This window comes from Carettochelys insculpta, chromosome 10 (genome assembly GCF_033958435.1).
Source record: "Carettochelys insculpta isolate YL-2023 chromosome 10, ASM3395843v1, whole genome shotgun sequence".
NCBI lineage: Eukaryota > Metazoa > Chordata > Testudines > Carettochelyidae > Carettochelys > Carettochelys insculpta.
The window spans coordinates 1,779,771-1,797,515 of NC_134146.1; the positions used below are offsets into that span (position 1 = coordinate 1,779,771).

Here is a 17,745-nt window from a genome sequence, read left to right on the forward strand (position 1 = left end):
GAATGGCCACTGGGCCATCTGCTTTTCCTGGCCTCCATTCCCCAGTACTGCCCTGGAGGAGACGCGTCACACCACAAACCAGTGTGGTGCAAGCTGGCGTTCTGCCTTCCAGCACCTGGCTCTTACCTGCCCTTTGAACATGTGCCGAGGGAAGAAGAAGTAGGGAATGGAGGTGAGCAGCAGGCAGGCTGAAGAAATGAGCGGCCCCAGCCACCAGGCGCCAATCCAGCGAGGGTCATGGGGTGTCAAATTCATTTGACCTGAAGAGACAAGGAGGACAGAAGTCACCTAGAGTCACACCATGGCTCTGTCCCCACTGGTGACCGGACTCCGAATAGAGAGCGCTGAGTCTGCAACTGCCTTTGAGTCACCAAGGCTCGTCTCAGACCCTAGGCCTCCTGTGTGTTAGTCTGAAGGTCCCCCGCTCTAAACTAGCTCTAATTTCCACATGTTCTTGGCCCAAAATAAAAGCAAAGAGAAAACAACTGACCCCCCCCTCCAACCCACTCCCTGGGGGCTGACAAAGCAAGAAAGCTCCTGCGAGTAGACAGAGCCAGATCTGGGGTAAATGGATGTAGCTCCATTGGAGACACAGAGACATCGTTCACTGGAGTAAAAGCAGCTGCAACAACTTCTATCAGCCGAGGATCGGTCCCTAAATGGTCCTGAACTACTGAGGCCACTGCTCGTGGTCGGCTGATTCCATACACTCTCCCTTCCCAGCAGGGGTTCTGAATGGCTAAGGGCCACACTGAAACCCTTCCCCGCAGCCATCCTCCATCACCTGAATCTAGGCAGCAGGGCTGAGAGGGTTCTAAGCCAACACCTGAGGAGAGGCACTGGGGCCCAGCAGTCCTAGGCAAGCGAAGGCAGTGTGCTGACTGGCCAGGAACCCTCCCCAGGTAGCAACGCATCAGTTCCGCCCAGCCTCCTTAGCCCAGGCACAGCCAGGTTCAGGCTGCAGCTGCCTCCCTCACTCTTGGGAGGGCCAGGCCTGGTTGGGGGCAAGGGCCAACCTGATCCATGGCAGTTAGATAGTTCACGGCTGAGCAGTCAGACGTGAGCCTCAGAGTTCGTAGAATCCTGCCTGCCTCGCTGTTGCCCACAGAGCTGCTGCTGCCGCCATTTCTAGAGCAGGACCCCCTCGCACCAGGTGTTCTCCTGGTGACTGGCTGTGCTTTGCGTGTGGGGCTTGCTGGGGCCTGAGGGGGGCGGGATCTGCCTCTTCCCACCCCAATGAAGGAAAAGGGAGTGCTGCCGTTATTTGTAATGGATGCAAGCCTTGCAGTATGCAGGTAGCAGCAGCCCAGGGTGGAACAAGAAGCCCCTGAGCCCTTGGATGGGGAGAAGCCTAACCCAGGAGTCCATGGGGAGCACCTGGAAAGGGGATGTCAGGGTGTAACAGGCAGGACTCCAAGCGCTTCCCAAGAAGTGGCACAGTGGTGACGGAGTTAAAGAAGTCTTCAATTGTCTTCTACCCTCCCTCACCTGTGAGGAGATGGCACGTGTGTAATTCAGCTGAGAGGTGGGTTGTACAGTCAAGAAGGTGACCGGAAACGTTAGTAGCCACTTTCCTGGAAGGAGCGCCTGTCCCATTGTTCACAGGTTTGGCAACGCTCTGAGCCCTGAGCTTAAGGCAAGAGCCCATTGCCTCTGCTAGCGAGGAGAGACCCTTAATGAGAACAATTTCTGAAGGCAGCTGCTTCCCACTCTTCTCTGGGGGCGGAGGAGAGATGAGCCAGTCATTCCACCTCCGGCACAGACATCCTTCCACCGGGCGGCGCAGCTCAGCCAGGTCGAAAGAGCGCCAGGGTTGGCATGGAAAGTGCATCTTCCCATTGTTAGGCCTTTTGGAGTGGAAAAGGAACAAAGCGCAGGCTGAAGTGTGTGCTTCTTGGCCCGGACTTCCTGCCATCCAGGAATGTGCTGGGATCCACGGCAAGCAAAGCCCACGCCCAGCCAGAACAATCGCCTGGCTGCTCTGATCAGAACCAACCAATCCATTCCTGGGTGGGTGGTGAGGATATCAAAGGGCAGCCACACAGAGGCTACTAAATTTGTCTGTCTCTACAGAGACAAGTCTAGCTCTTTGAACGCTTCCTGCCCTCGACTCATTTATTTTTCTTATCTGGCACCAGACAAAGATGTTATGCGGCCCGACTCTTTCGGAGGAAGCACAGGAAAAGTCACACTAATGAAGAAGTTGTGGAGCATTTGCCAACAATAGAGCCCGTGGAAAGTAGATAAAGAAAGGACTCCCTGCTGCTGGGAGCCAGAGGAAGAGGGTAGGGGAGCTGGGCTCTTGTTCTACCTTTACTCCACTGCCTACTGCTTCTCTTCGAGAGATGTGTCTGCTTTGCTGGCTGCAGCAGTAATGGAAACGCGATTAAATGCCAAAGCAACCATATCGCACGTCTTCCTTCAGGTTTGTGCAGTGCCTTGCACAAAGGGGACCTGGACCATGATGAAGGGTTCCTCAGCACTACCACAATATACCTCATTAATAATCATCATCCGTTCTGTGCATTCCAGTAGCACTTGGAGACCACGGCTGAAATCCGCGCCCCACGGAGCTAAGCCCTACGCAGAGACAGGCCCAGCTCTGACAAACTTGGATCAAAAAGGACAAGGTGGGAGAGGATGTGACTTAAGGTACACGGCAGATCATCAGGAGGAACTGTCCCAGACTGACATGTCATTAGTGGTACTGTCCCAGACCGAGGTGCCATCAGAGGAGGTTTTGGATCAAATCGATAAACTAAACAACAGGTCACCAGGACCAGCTGGCATTCACCCAAGGGTTCGGAAAGAAACGTGAACTTGTGTCAATATTAACCATGGTTAATCCTTTAAATCAGATTCTGTACATAATGACTAGAAGATAGCTAATGTGACACCAATTTTTAAAGAGGGCTCTAGAAGTGATCCTGGCAATTGCAAACCAGTAAGTCTAACATCAGCACCGGGCAAACTAGTTGAAACTATAGTAAAGAATAGAATTGTCAGACCCATGGCTGAACATAATTTGTTGGGGGAAAAGTCAGCATGGTTTCCGTAAAGGGGAATCATGCCTTACTAATCTACCGAAATTCTTTGAGGCAGTAAATAAGCATGTGGACATAGTGTACTTTATACAACCTATTTATAAATGATCTGGAGAAAGGGGTAAACAGTGAGGTGGCAACATTTGCGGATTATATTAAATTGCTCAAGATAAGAACAAAGCAGACTGTGAAGAGCTTCAAAAGGGTCTCAAAAACTAGGCGATTGGGCAATAAAATAGCAAACGAATTTTAATGTCAATAAATGCAAAGTAATGTGCATTGAAAAAAAATCCTAAACTATACATACAAAATGATGGGATTAATTTAGCCATAACCATATGAGAGAGAGATCTTGGAGTCATTGTGGGTAGTTCTCTGAAAACATCCAATCAATATGCTGCAGCAGTCACAAAAGCAAACAGAATGTTAGGAATAACTAAACAGGGATAGAGAATAAGACACAGAATATGTTATTGATTCTATATAAATCCATGGTACAGCCACATCATGAATACTGTGTAGAGATGTAGTCGCTCCATCTCAAAAAAAAGATATCTTGTCACTGGAAAAGGTTCAGAAAAGGGGAACAAAAACTATTAGGGACCTGAAAAGGTGCCACATGAAGAGAGATGTTTTTTTAAGAAGAGTGTGTGACTTTTCAACTCAGAGAAAAGACTGAGGTCTACAAAATCATTACTGGTGTGGAGAAAGTAAGTAAGGAAAAGTTATTCATATGTTCCCATAACATGTGAATTAGGGGCCACCAAATGAAATTAACAGACAGTAGGTTTAAAAACAAGGGCAGTTTTCTTCACACAAGACACAGTCAACCTGTGGAACTCCTTGCCAGAGCATGTTGTGAAGCCCTGAACTTTATCAGGGTCCAAAAGGAGCTAAATATATTCATGCAGGGCAAGTTCATCAATGGCTGTTAGCTAGGATGGGCCAGGATGGTATCCCTAGCCTCTGTCAGAAGCTGTGAACGGGCAACAGATCACTGTTCTGTTCATGTCCTGTGGGGCACATGGCACTGTTGGAGGACAGGACACTGGGCTAGATGGACCTTTGCTCTGACCCAGTATGGCTGTTCTTAGGAGCAGAACCAGGACAAGAAACCAGGGGCGCTGGGAGCTAGCCCTCAGCAATATCACCTACACCACTCTGCCTCCCCTGGTATGCAGCAAACACATTGGCCCGGCCTGGGACCTACCCTGTCATTTTCTGGGAGTGGAGTGGGCCTTCCAGAAGTACATTTGTCCCTTCCTGCTTAGCTGGGTTGGAGCCCCACACAAGCAACCCCACAGCTTCCCCCAGGGGCTAGATTCTAGACATCACTACGGATGTTTTACATTCAACTAGTCAGTCAAACACCACAGAACACGCACAGACAGGCCTCTGGCCAGGAGATGTAGCGGTTGGCCACACTGCCTCTTCCTTTCAGCAGGAGAAGGGCTTCCTGACTCACGACAGCCAGGGCACAGGCTCCAGCCAAGAGGCCTTTCAAAGTGGCTGTCGTCTGACATGGAGCCCAGTGCTACGTGTGGAATACTCACTGGCATCAGGTCTCCCAATGTCCACGAACAGCTGCAGCACCATGGACGCCAGCAAGTACCCGAAAGCTGGCCCAAACACGGCGATAGAAAACAGGATGGCTGGAAGCGAGAGCACAAGAGAGCGGCGCATGAGCGAGTGAGGAAGTGCTCCTGTGCGGCTGGGGCATTTGCCGTCCTGAGCGAGGCAGGGAAGCTGTAAACCCACAGGCGAGAGGTTGTCTCTGACCCACTGACGGCTAAGGAATGCTTCCTCTAGCGTGCCGCTGCTACCGGCGCTGCTTACCCAGCAGAGGCAGAGAGACGAGAGAGGCAGCTGCCATGCAAGAGGGCCCCATCCAAAACGGGGGAAGTCAGGGTGCCACTGAGCGCCTGGGGATGCAGTCATTACCTACTGCTACCTTTTGTGCATCACCAGCCACCTCTCGCAGTGCTGAGCCACGCCTGTCAATGTGCAGTGCCGAGCACCCTCCTCTCTCACTGCAGGCTAACAGCGTGAAGGGCAGGGTCAGTGAGCCAAGCCACCTGTTCGGGGGGCAACTGTGGCCAGACAGCTGCAGGCACCAGGGCCCAGATCCTCAAAGGTATTTGGGCACCTGACATTCATTGAAAGCAATGGGAGTTAGGTACAGAGCTTCAGTGGTATTTAAGTACCTAGGTACGTTACGAGAACAAGAAGTCTTGTGGTACCTTAGAGACTAACGTATTAGTCTACAAGGTGCCACAGGACTTCCTGTTGTTCTCAAAAGATACAGACTAACACTGCTACTGCTCCGATATAGGTGCATCATGGGTGCCTTTGGCTTCCATCAGCAAAGTACATAGTCCTGTCCCTTCCCAAAGCAGCACATAAGCGTCATACTAACTCTAAGCACATTCTTTAGTCGGGGGGTCGGCAACCAAAATAGCAAGAACAGCCATTTTCTCTAATTCAGTAAAAACCTCAATAACTTAAGAGCTGCAGTGCAGGTGATTATGAGCCGGTCCTTAATAAAGAACCTCAAACCCTACTTTTTGTAACCCCGTTTTAACAGCAGTGTACACACAATGATTTGTAATAGGATGCATGTTTACAGTGGGATGTTCGCAATATTTGTACTTATTCTATTTCGTGTGTGTTTGGACCATTGTCTTCCTGACTTGCACTCCCAAACAGTCTCTCTGTGTGGAGGATGCTAGGGGGAAGTTATCCCACAAGGCAAGATCACCTATTGTTGGCTGTTTAGGTACGAGTTGTTCATTTTTTGGCCTTTTTACACATTCACCATTTATCAAAAATAATCTTTTTTTGTTTTTAAACTTTGCAATTACAGTAACAGGAATCACCAAAAAGGCCTTGTGGCTCCACAGCTGCAGGTTGCAGACCTCTGCTCTAGTCCCATGGACGTCAAGGTGGCTTGAGCAGATGGGTAATGTGCTTTGCTGACTTGGGGCCTCCATGCAGGGTAGATGAGAAGTTATTTGACATAACCACCCTGCCTCCAGCATGAAGCTCCTTTAAGACAGTGGGACAGATTATTCATTCTGAAAACATAACCCAAGCAGAACAAGGACATTTGGGGAGGGAGCTGATCTTATTAATCGCTAGAAGCTTTACCTGTCTTTGCTCAGGTCCTTAACTCATTTTTGGAGGGGTGTTAGTAATAAAATGAAAGTGTCTGTGCTTCATTTAAATAACTGCTCTGGGGCTGGGCAAGGGAGGAGGGTGCATGTCCGCCCGCAGGGGCGGATCCCAGTTCATCGGCCCGCTGTGTTCCCCTGTCAGAGTGAGGTACGTAGCAAGCTGTGCACTTTCCCCTTGCTGCCTGATGGAGAACAGCCAGCAATGTGCCCATGTGGACGTTAATTTAAGCTTTGTCTCCTTTTGATTCAGAATTGCCATTCAGCCCCAGGTTAGTGGGTTTCACATCTCCCTGCCGTTACGCCTACATTTTTTTTTAAACCACTCATACGTTTACCATAAGAGGCAACTAATATTTAGTCATTCAAAATGTAAGAAAATACCTCTACCATCCCCTAAAGAGACTTGTCCTTTCCCATCACAGTACTACCCCACAGAAGTCACAGAAGACCATGTTCAAGAAGAACTGAAAAATCCATCTTCAAATGTACTGAATTTTAAAAGGATTTTCTTTAACTGCCTCCACATTTTGCAATGTGGAGTTGGTTGCAACCCGGTGAGTCTGTACAGCGCATCTGACTGAAATACAGAAACATGCAGTCACTCGGTAGCTGAGGCAGCCCTGCTGCAGGAATTAACGTGAGTGACAAGTCAGCTGCAGGGACAAATGGCACTGGAGAAGCAGGGCAGCCCTTTTAGGTGTGGATCAGAGACACACCAGTTTTTCTTACGGTTTGTCTCAGGCTGTTTTGTGGGTGTTTGAGGTAAAGCCTAGCAGCAGCCGCTGCCGCCCAACAGGCCTGGTACTCACCAATGTACAGTGGAGAATTGTTTGCCTCAGAAAAGTCATCCACATAGGAGATCCCAAAGGGCTGAATGGGAACGGTTCCGATCCCAGCCAACAGCTGGGCTACAACCATCGTGACCCACATGCTGGTTGCCTCTTTGCTAGGGTCCTGGCTGGTGCTGGGACACTTGAACACGCCGTCTTTCTGGCAGAAATGGGCTTTGGTATCACTCTTGTTACCTGGAACAAGATGGCAGGAGTGTTAAGCCCCAAATGCCCCCTCGCTGACCAGTACAACTTGCCACTGGCCTTCACGCCTGTCTTCTTGGGGGCATGCAGCTGGTACTCCGGGCATAAGTGGACACTTTAGAAGAGGTGGTGACAGATGACTTAGCTTGATGTTCAGGTCCTAGGCTGAGTGTACAGGCCTGGGTTCCATACCTGGAAACTGAGCAGATCACACACTCAGAGAGAAGAGACCCTGCCATGCCCCATGTGCAGTAGGACTGCACAAGTGATGGGAGGTGCACTGCACACTCAAGGCACAGCTGAGGCTGAGCTAACTACAAGTTGAACCTCTCTAGCCTGGCACCCTCAGGACCCGACTGGTGCTGAACCACGGGAGGTCAATATTGTCTAGCACATTACCAACACTTCCACTGCTCGCTGGGCTCTTAGAGGACACTTGTGGGTAAATGACAGCTAAATAACAGCAGAGAACACGGAGCCAGGACCGGTGGCTGTAAACAAATTTTATGCGACTGCAAGAGACTTGGCCACACTGAAGACAAGTGGTTGTGCAGCTAATTAAAATCATGCCAGACCACAGCTGTTCTTGGACCAGAGCATGCATGACTGGGGCGGCTCAAGTTATATCTAGACATCTCTTTGGACCTCCAAAGTGGTTGCACATGCCTGTATGCCAGCATTCAGCTAGAAGTGGGAAATCGCCTCAGTGCTCCTTCAAGGCATGACATCATTGTTAGTTTCAGGTGTCAGCACAGAAAGGAAATTGAGCAGGGACTGGTCTGGTCAGCAATGAAGGAACAGAACTCCAGTAAGTCACTTTGGCAGAGGAGTCAAGAGAACTACGTTCCCCCAAAAGCATGTCTCTAGGAAGTTACAAGGGAGCTTTGCAAGCGAGGGTACTGAGTTCCTTGAAAAGGCCAGAGTAAATCTGGTCTAAATCAAAGCGCTTGTAGGTTCCACTTACAAGCAGGCAAAATAACACTGGCTATGTGAGGAGGGTGAAATTGGTACCTGATGTAGAATAAAGGCACCAGAGATGAACTGTAATGACTTCAGAGCATTTATTCACAGGCTCTTTTCATTCTAGATTTTGATCTCCCCAACTCTTCCAACATTTCCAGAAACAATCTTGAGTTAAGAAAATAACTTGGTGGCTTTTCTGTAGTTAGAGCAAATTACAACAAAAACAGAAACAAATGTTTGTCAGGTGATTATGGGGTCTTGCTGGCGTAATAGGACTGCGCATCGCAACAACAGGCAACCACAAAAATCCTTACATAAGCTCATTAAAAGTAGGTTTTGAATCTGAGTGGTTTGTTTTTTTTTCAGGATGTAGGAGCCTCCTTAAAGACTAGAGATCTGTGCTTTAAAGAACAGCAGAAGTAATATGACCATATTAAGGATTCATCTCACGCCAGACATCATTTTGTAAAATCAAGCTGGTTACAACTTAATGAGCACAGGAGTACATGCCAGACCCACAACATTACTATTTCTCTTCTGTGCATCATTCTGCATGCCCATCCCTTAGTCTGCCCATGGCTCTCTCTATATTTAAAGCTAATTTAAAAAGTGCACAAGGAAAAAAAAGAAGCCTGGGTATGCCCAGGGGCCACGCAAAGGAGGCAAAGGAAACTTGTGTGAGACAACCCGAGGGGCGAATCTCTTTTGCCTGTTTTGGTATTGCTCAATGTTCGAGAACAGCCAGCTCATGGCTACCGGGATGGGAAACTAAGGCTCTAAGCTAAGAAGAGACAGATCAGGCTAGAAGAATTAGGACATAGCTCTCATGGCCCATGGAGAGGATAAACCCACAGGAACTGCTTTGACAAGATCCCCTTATAGCCAGAGCTTCCCGTTCACCTCCAGTCCAACGCCGCTCCCAGTGAGGTCAGCTGGACTCCTTCCCTTCACTTTAGTGGGATTGGGACAGTTTCTCTCCTATACAATTGTCTTCCCAGTTCCCTCCCCAGGCCAATCATTGCACCAGCTAGGGCTGATTTCAAACAAGCCAATTGGGAGTGGCAGCTTCTGGGGACAGAGTTTTGTTCTTAGGAACCAGGGGCCTTGCAAAGGCCCAGGGGGTGCAGATACCTCAGGAAACAGAGGTGTCTACTCCAGTGGCAGCTAGGTGCCTGGAGCCTTCACAAGCTCACTAGGCATCTACCTGCCTTGACAAAAGCGGTCTCTAAGTGATTAAGGAATTTTTCAGACTCCCAAGGGACCAGAAATTCTCACGCGTGGGTACAGCGCCTAGTACAGGAGGCTTGAGCCTGACTGGGACAGCTGGACTCTACTGTAATATACATCTGAAACCCCCAGGGAAGCTCACACTCTTGACAAACTTCTGAGTCTTCCAACAAAACTGGAGGCAATGCAGTTGGTAAGTGCACCAGGCCAGCTGTCAGGGCTTGCCTCTGAGAAACTGGAGCAGGCAGGAGGCTCGCAGCAAAGGGTATGATAAAAGGTCACTGTGTGTGGCATAGCAAGAGGCTGACTGTCTTCTCTTCTCAGTTCCTGCAAACCTATCTCAGCCAGTTAATGCACCAGTGCCCTCTAGTTCTGGGTAAGTGAAATAACAAGCAGCAGCCATCACAAGGACCCTGAGAGGTGCTGCTGTGGGAGCTCACGGGCCTCGGTCCCTACAGAGAAAAGTAAGCGTACCACCTTCTCATATCACCCTGTAACAGCAGAACATGAACAACTGGGCTTGTGCAGCACTGCCTCTACTTACAGGCTCATAAGGCCTTCTTCAATCATGGCCCTCATTCCTCACATCGGTGCGGAGTAGGCACCAGACCACAGACCCAGTGCAACGGCCAGAACATATGCAACAGCACAGCTGCATGAAACCGCTGGAACACCACAGCCCGGGAGCACAAGACAGGTAACCAGAGGAGATTTCGATTGCTGGACATAAGAACCTCAGAGGAAGAGGACATTGACCACCTACTTGGGGTGGGACTTTTACCCTTAGCTTGTTTATGAACTCGATGGCGTTTTCCCCACACTAATGCCAAGTTCCTTCATTCGTTTTCATTAGAGTTTCTTTTTGACACTCAGACACTGTGCATGTGAGTGGGGAAGGTGCCCAGATGACTAGGTGGGGGCTCCAGCGGGTTCTGTGTTGGACGGATGGAGAGGAACCTCTAGAAATTGAGCCCAACCCTGGCTGCTGCTGGCTTCCCCTGGATGAAAGGTTGCAAAGAAAAACAACCGGAGCCGATGACACCGGCTCCCTGACCAATAAAGAAGAACTGCTGTTGCGAACCCAACAATCTGTTCGCAATCCATCCAGATGTGGAACCAAAGCTCACTGGGACACATGGCGTTTGATCCCCTACTCACCAACCCGTCTGTTAACTCGCCAAGGTTTCCACACAAACATGCTCAGGTATAGATGGAGGTGAAGCAGCTCGTGATACAGAGAAGCACCTGGCTTTCATACTTGGCAGAGGAGGAACTCAGAAAGTGTGTAACTTGGGGTGGACACTTGTTTATTTTAATGATTGATTGATTGGACCTGGGCTTCAGAAGAGCCCTGACCTGGACAGAAAAGCAAGAAGGATTCTGCCTCTAGCTTTTCCTGTCTCTGACCCGCTTGTCGGAGGGAGAAACAGACAGCTACCTGTTAGTCACACTTAGGCCAGTAGTGCACCTGGATCCTTGCTGAGGCTGAGCCCCGTGGCATGAGGTGCAAAGGTGATCCCTGCCTCAGGTGATTGCAGGGGTGGCAGTCTACCCTCCCCTTCTGCAGAGAGCAGCAGCTAGTAAGTCCAAGGGCTGAGTGTCAGAATTTCACCCTGTTCTTGTGGAAGTCAAGCTCCAGCTGAGTGTGCTCACTTGAAAGGCTGGCCCTGAAAGGAGGAAGTTACAGATTCCTGATGGCCTCCGCCTTCAGCCAGCCTGAAATGGTATCACCAGCAGCGAGGTCTTTTCAGGCAGTGAACTGGGGCTTTTTCTGGCACATGGAAGCCTGGGCTTGCTGCTGGGAGGCCTGAGAAAAATGGCACAGTGCTTGCAGAAGCAGGAAGCCAGAAGAATGGCACAGTGCTTGCAGAAGCAGGAAGCCAGAAGAATGGCACAGTGCTTGCAGAAGCAGGAAGCCAGAAGAATGGCACAGTGCTTGCAGAAGCAGGAAGCCAGAAGAACGGCACAGTGCTTGCAAAAGCAGGAAGCCAGAAAAATGGCACAGTGCTTGCAAAAGCAGGAAGCCAGAAGAATGGCACAGTGCTTGCAGAAGCAGGAAGCCAGAAGAATGGCACAGTGCTTGCAGAAGCAGGAAGCCAGAAGAACGGCACAGTGCTTGCAGAAGCAGGAAGCCAGAAGAATGGCACAGTGCTTGCAGAAGCAGGAAGCCAGAAGAACGGCACAGTGCTTGCAAAAGCAGGAAGCCAGAAAAATGGCACAGTGCTTGCAGAAGCAGGAAGCCAGAAGAACGGCACAGTGCTTGCAGAAGCAGGAAGCCAGAAGAACGGCACAGTGCTTGCAGAAGCAGGAAGCCAGAAGAATGGCACAGTGCTTGCAGAAGCAGGAAGCCAGAAGAATGGCACAGTGCTTGCAGAAGCAGGAAGCCAGAAGAATGGCACAGTGCTTGCAGAAGCAGGAAGCCAGAAGAATGGCACAGTGCTTGCAGAAGCAGGAAGCCAGAAGAATGGCACAGTGCTTGCAGAAGCAGGAAGCCAGAAGAATGGCACAGTGCTTGCAGAAGCAGGAAGCCAGAAAAATGGCACAGTGCTTGCAGAAGCAGGAAGCCAGAAGAATGGCACAGTGCTTGCAGAAGCAGGAAGCCAGAAGAATGGCACAGTGCTTGCAGAAGCAGGAAGCCAGAAGAATGGCACAGTGCTTGCAGAAGCAGGAAGCCAGAAGAATGGCACAGTGCTTGCAGAAGCAGGAAGCCAGAAAAATGGCACAGTGCTTGCAGAAGCAGGAAGCCAGAAGAATGGCACAGTGCTTGCAGAAGCAGGAAGCCAAGCAAAGTGCATTCAGATTAGAGCTCCCCTGCAGGATAGCGACTGCAGTGATGGAGGGGCCTGACTCTGTCCTCTGAGCAAGGGTGGGGTCTTGCGTGGAGGGGGCAAGGCTTGGGCAATCCGCCCTCACCCCCACCCAGCATGCACTGCACTGCAACCTGCCCCCCAGCCCGAGAGCTGCCCAGGGAACGTAGCGTGGCCCTCCAGGCAGGAGGTAAAAGGGCCTGGGGTGCCAGCGAGCAGCTGAGCACTCATCGGAATCACGCTTCCAGCTCTTCCTGCTGTCAAGAGACCAGCACCGGCAGCAAGGCACAGGAAGAGCGACACATGGCAGACAGACAGGCACACGCTAACATACAGAGCTGCAGTAAGCCCTGCCCTGCACCCCTGGGGCCCTGAGCCAAGGAAGCAGTCACAAAACGAGTCGACTGACTGAACCCATAGGGCGCAAGTCAGCCCTGCGGGCTGGCCTGGTGCTGCCTTCGGGGCGAGGAGAGGGTCGGGGAGTCTCCACCCAAGGAGGCAGGGGAGCGATGCGCCTGTGCGCGCACGAAACGTTATCTTTTCAGCCAGAAGTTAGCCTGGGCCTCTTGGCAGAGGGGAGCCCAACAGCCAGGTGAAAGCCACGATGCAGGGGCTTTGGGCAGGGCAGGGTTTGGGGGCCCATCTCAGGGTCTCTGCTCTCTTGTGACCAGTGATACTGAAATCGTTCAGCACTTCGGCTCCACTCTGCACTCCCAGGACACTTCTGGCCCAGGGCTGGAGGCTCCAGCTGCCCCCGGGGATGAGGTGGAGAGTCACACCCCTCAGGGGGAGCTCAGGTTACTTACCGGTGCTCATGTGGGTGAACTCGTATGGGCCGGAGAGGAAGTGTGGCAGAGTCACCAGGAAAGCCCCCAGGGCCAGCAGCAGGCCCCCCAAGCCAATAATCCGGGGGCGATGAACTCGACTGCCGAAGTAGCTGACGAAGATGATGAAGACGATATTGCCGATCTAGGGTTGGGGGGAGGATGGTGAAGAACGTTAGGAAAGCCAGGAAGGAGACATTGTGGCTGAAAGCACCCCAACAAAGTAGTGCCGGCTGTAGAACTCTCTGCCTGCCGAGATGGCTATGTACCAGGAGCAGCTATTCCACCACGCAACTAGCCACAGGGGTTGGGGTGGACTTGCAATGCTTTGTGGGCCCAAACGATTGCTGCGGGGTAACAGGACCACGGCTTCGACCTCCCACGATGCAGTTTCCCGTCTCTCTGACCTGACGAGCAGCAAAATCTAACCTTAGCCATTTGTACACTGTAAGCTGGGAAGCATGGACCTCACTCAGCTGCTGCGCGCGACTGCTGCGAGCATTACCACCATCTCCCACCTTATCCTGCAGTATTTCCAGACCTCACCGTGGGGAGGGAGCACTGCAGTGTCCTTCAAACAGCCCTGCTGCAAGCCACAGAACAAAGCCATTCTTGGCTGCTGCGGGCAGCTGTGCTGCAGGTGAACACGGTGGAGCACCGGTCTCAGGAAACAAGCACCGACTGGTGGGATGGCAGCGTTACGCAGCTATCTGATGGTGAGCAGAGGCTGTAGAATTCTCTGCAGAGCTTTCTCCAGCCCTGAAGCGCAGCTACTCCAAAACAAGACCTGCTCGGCTAGCGGGAACGAGAGCAGCACACACTCTCTGCAAGCTTGCAACTCCAAACTGCTAGAGGGTCCCATTGTGCTGGTGAACGGGTTAAACATCACGTCTAGCCAGTTGATCGACAGAGAGAGAGTGTGGGAGGCTGGTACATCACCTGTTCCCCCCCACCCCCAGCATGACCGGGCCGGAGCAGCTCCCCCACCCTGCCACAGTGGGCCCTGCAGGGCTGGAGCAGCATCCCTCGGATTTCTCCCCGTCCATGGGCGGAATACATTGTTATGTGCACCAAGGCCTGCGTACCGCCAGTAGAAACACAGGCTGGGCGTGCTCTGCTGATCAGCTTGAATCTCTCCCGGGAGGCTGCCCAAGTGCTCAGCTTCCAGGGGACATTGCTCCCGTCTCTGCCGTAGTCCTCCCCACAGGCCCTGCACCATCTCCGCACAAACAGACGTCTGTTTCTTCATTTCCTCACCTGGAGAAGAGCTGGTGCTGCACAAACTCTCCTTCCCACAAACCGATCAGGCCTGTTGTCTCCTGAGCATTGAAGGCTGAAGCAAATTTTGGGGCTGGGCTGGTGAACTCCCCATGCGGATCACACTGGAAATGGCTTTAACAGGGGAGGCGCTGGTTCCCATGTACCTGGCTGCTCTGCAGCAGACTTGAAAACAATCCCCAGAGCGATCACAGCAGGGGGTTGCAGGACACCTTCTGGAGGCCAGTCCAACTGACTTAACGATGCTGCCTCAACACGGCCTCTCTGTTGGCCCATCAACACTGAATTAAGCACTAAGCCTCTCACAGAGGTGGAGAAAGTAAGTGTCTGTTACAGGTGAGTTAGTCCAGGGGAAGGAGCCTGGTAGCATAGATGCATGCATCATCAGGAGAAAGCAAGGCAGGTTCCATTGACCCAAGCGTGCAGTGTAGACCAGGCCTTAGCGCTTATGGCTGATGGAAAGGTGAGGCTGGAAAAGGGAAAGAGAAGAGAAGGGAAATTGAGTGGAGAGAGAGTATTCCAGGAAGACAAAGGGAGAGAGTGGAGAGAGACAGGCACATGGGGTCTCTGGAGTCCCTGCTCCCCAAAGGAACAGCCACAAACCCAGGAAAGCAATGCTGACCAGAAGCTGACCTGCCAGCCCCTGGAGAATCACAGAACCATAGAGTTAGTCGTGAACACAAAGGTCTAACCTCCATCCCGGATACACTATTTGTTGAACAGTAACAGAGAGGGAGCTGTGCTAGTCTATATACTATCAAAACAAAAAGCAGGCAAGCAGCACTTTAAAGACTAACAAAATAATTTCATATTCAAATGAAATATGAATTTCTCTTTCATACTCTTTCATATTCAAATTCAACATGTTAACACGTGGTTTGAACCGGGATGCAAATTTTCTGGGACATTACAGGGGCTCTTTGGCATACTTGGCTTAATCTAATTCTTGGGCCCCCCCCACGCTCCGATTTGCTCACCTTGATCATTTTTTTCCTGATTTGTCAACTTTGATTACTGTTTTTGGTTCTCTGTGCCTTAAATATTGTCTGTGCTGGTCTGGCTATGGTCTGAAGAAGTGGATCGGTCGCACTATTTGTTGCGTCTTAAACATCCCAAGGAGATGGCTCTCCAGCTTCCTTTTGTAAGCTTCTTATGAAGGAGCTTCCATGCCCTCCCTAGGTGCCTGTTCCACAGTCCTGCTGTTCATACAGTTAGGGAGCTCATTCTGAGATTTAACCTAAATCTGTCAGGCTGCGGTTTGAGCCCACTGCCTCTCATCTGCCCTCTGTGGCAAGAGAACAATTTTCTTCCACCTTTTTATGGCAACCTTTCAAGTATGTGAAGGCCACTGTCATGTCCCCCTCTCAGTCACCTTTTTACCAAATAAACATACCCAGTTCCTACAGCCTTTGCTTGTATGGCTCGAGTGCCAACTCTTTGACCATCTTTGTTGCTCACCTCTGGATCATTTTCAGTTTGTCCACTTCCTTTCCATACACTAGTAACCAAAACTGGCCTCGGCAATCCTCCAGCACTACTAACGCCTCCAGTGACTTGCACACTGAGCCTTTGTTAATGGAACCTGAAATTCCATTTGCCCCCCTCCAACAGCACTGCACTGTCGCCTTGTGGTGGTTCACAACCTTAAACAACTCTCAGATCCTTCTCAGCACTTCACTGTATTCATTCATTTGGGCTTTCTTCCTACATGTAGCAACTTACAGTTCTCCTAATTACATTTCACTTTTTTGGCTATAGCTCAGTTCTCCAGTGTATTAAAATCTCTCCGAATTTTAGCTTTATCCTCCAAAGTATTGGCAACCCCAATAACAGAATCAGAGAAGACACTGGTTGGAGGAGACCTCAAGAGATCTAGTCCAATCACCTGCTCAAAGGAGGGACTAAATCATCCCAACCAGGACTTCGGGTCTAGCTTTGTGTCATTTGCAAACTTGAGCAGTCTGCTCTTTCTTCCTGCACTCAGGTGATTAATAACAATGTTAAGCAACAATGCACCCTGTGGATCCCCACTTGAGACCGCCCTCCAGCGTGTGCTTGTTCCACTATTGATTACTCTTGCTTTGTGCTGGAGCGAGGGCCTAGGGAAGGGGCTGAGCTTCACTCTTTGCTAGGAGTCACTTGCATGAACTACACAGCACCTTTGAGGCAAACTAGATTATCACTGTTTTATGGAGGACAATGCTATTGCTCAGATGGAGGGTCCCACCAATTTCACAACCATGAAACACACCATGGATCATGAAATCAGAGCTCCCCTGGGAACTCTAGCTCTTGGGTGGATCGGGGGCGGGGGGAGGCAGCCCAGCTGGGTGGCTCCTCCCATTAATCAGGGTCCAGCTGCTAGTCCCATTTGGGCTGGGAATAGATGGGACTTCCCCTTCCTCTGCATGGCTGTTATTGATAGGAGATGAGACTCACTAGGGGTACCTGCCTTGGCTGCAGGAAGCTTCAGCTGTATTTGCAACCAGCACCGCCACAGAGCTTCCTGAACCTGGAGGGTTCCTCTTCCCTCCCTCCCTCCCTCCCACACACACACACCCCCCTCTGAGAGCAGCCATGATGGGATAGAGGAAGTCCTGTCCTGGATCAGCACTGGCAGCCCCTGGCAGGGGCATTCCTAGCAGCACAAGGAGATCAGACTCACCTTGGCCTCTTGAAACCTCTGCAGCTGGCAACTTCAGAGCCCAGATCTGCAGGTAGCACAGAAATAAGAGTGGCGATGCCCCCGTCCACACACCCGAGCTCTGGAATTGCCCATTGGGGGAGATGTTGTAAACTAACAGTCTTCCACCCTCCCACCCCCAAATTCAATGACAAAAAAAAAAAAAAAAAAAATCACATGCCCTCACCCCCCTCCTTTCCCATGTGCTCTGAGCCGAGACAGGCACTGACTGGGGAAAGTGGAGCTTAAAGATGAGGGGATGTTTGGATTGAGGTCTTCAGTTTGAAGCCATACCCTAGTTCTCCTGCAGAGATCTCATGACAATTCCACAATTCATAGCCAGACCGGGCAAGCTTGCATACAGTTACAATTACATACCTTTCGTCAGTTCAGAACAATCGTAACTTTATTAGTTACTTGCGTCTAAATAGGGTTTTTTATATCTTTGTGTGGCCTGACTCATTTGTGGTTCTTGATACTTGGAATTTCCTAATAAACGAGAAAACTTTATAATCCCAGACAGACAGGAGAGGGGGTGCCTATAAAAATAGCATTAAGTGGCAAGACAAAGACAAGCCTATTGGCGGGGGGTGGGGGTGGGGGTGGGGAATCGATGGGCTTTGATCAGGACGAGAGAGATGGTTATTTGAACCCTGCCCCGACCACACACACACACACGGTTATTGCGCTAACGGAATGTCCCCATGCCGTC

The 17,745-nt window shown here is 50.8% G+C and overlaps 1 protein-coding gene across 3 annotated transcripts in view; it reads right to left on the reverse strand.

The window, feature by feature from the left end:
• Window positions 1-17,745, reverse strand: part of SLCO2A1 (solute carrier organic anion transporter family member 2A1) — a 57,968-nt gene that overhangs the window by 20,232 nt on the left and 19,991 nt on the right. For all 3 annotated transcript variants that reach the window (XM_075003768.1, XM_075003769.1, XM_075003770.1), the window contains 4 exons: window positions 13,055-13,217; window positions 7,027-7,242; window positions 4,598-4,696; window positions 127-260 (listed from right to left, as the gene is read on the reverse strand). In XM_075003768.1, the coding sequence (XP_074859869.1) occupies window positions 127-260; window positions 4,598-4,696; window positions 7,027-7,242; window positions 13,055-13,217 (612 nt within the window). The remainder of the gene's footprint in view (window positions 1-126; window positions 261-4,597; window positions 4,697-7,026; window positions 7,243-13,054; window positions 13,218-17,745) is intronic.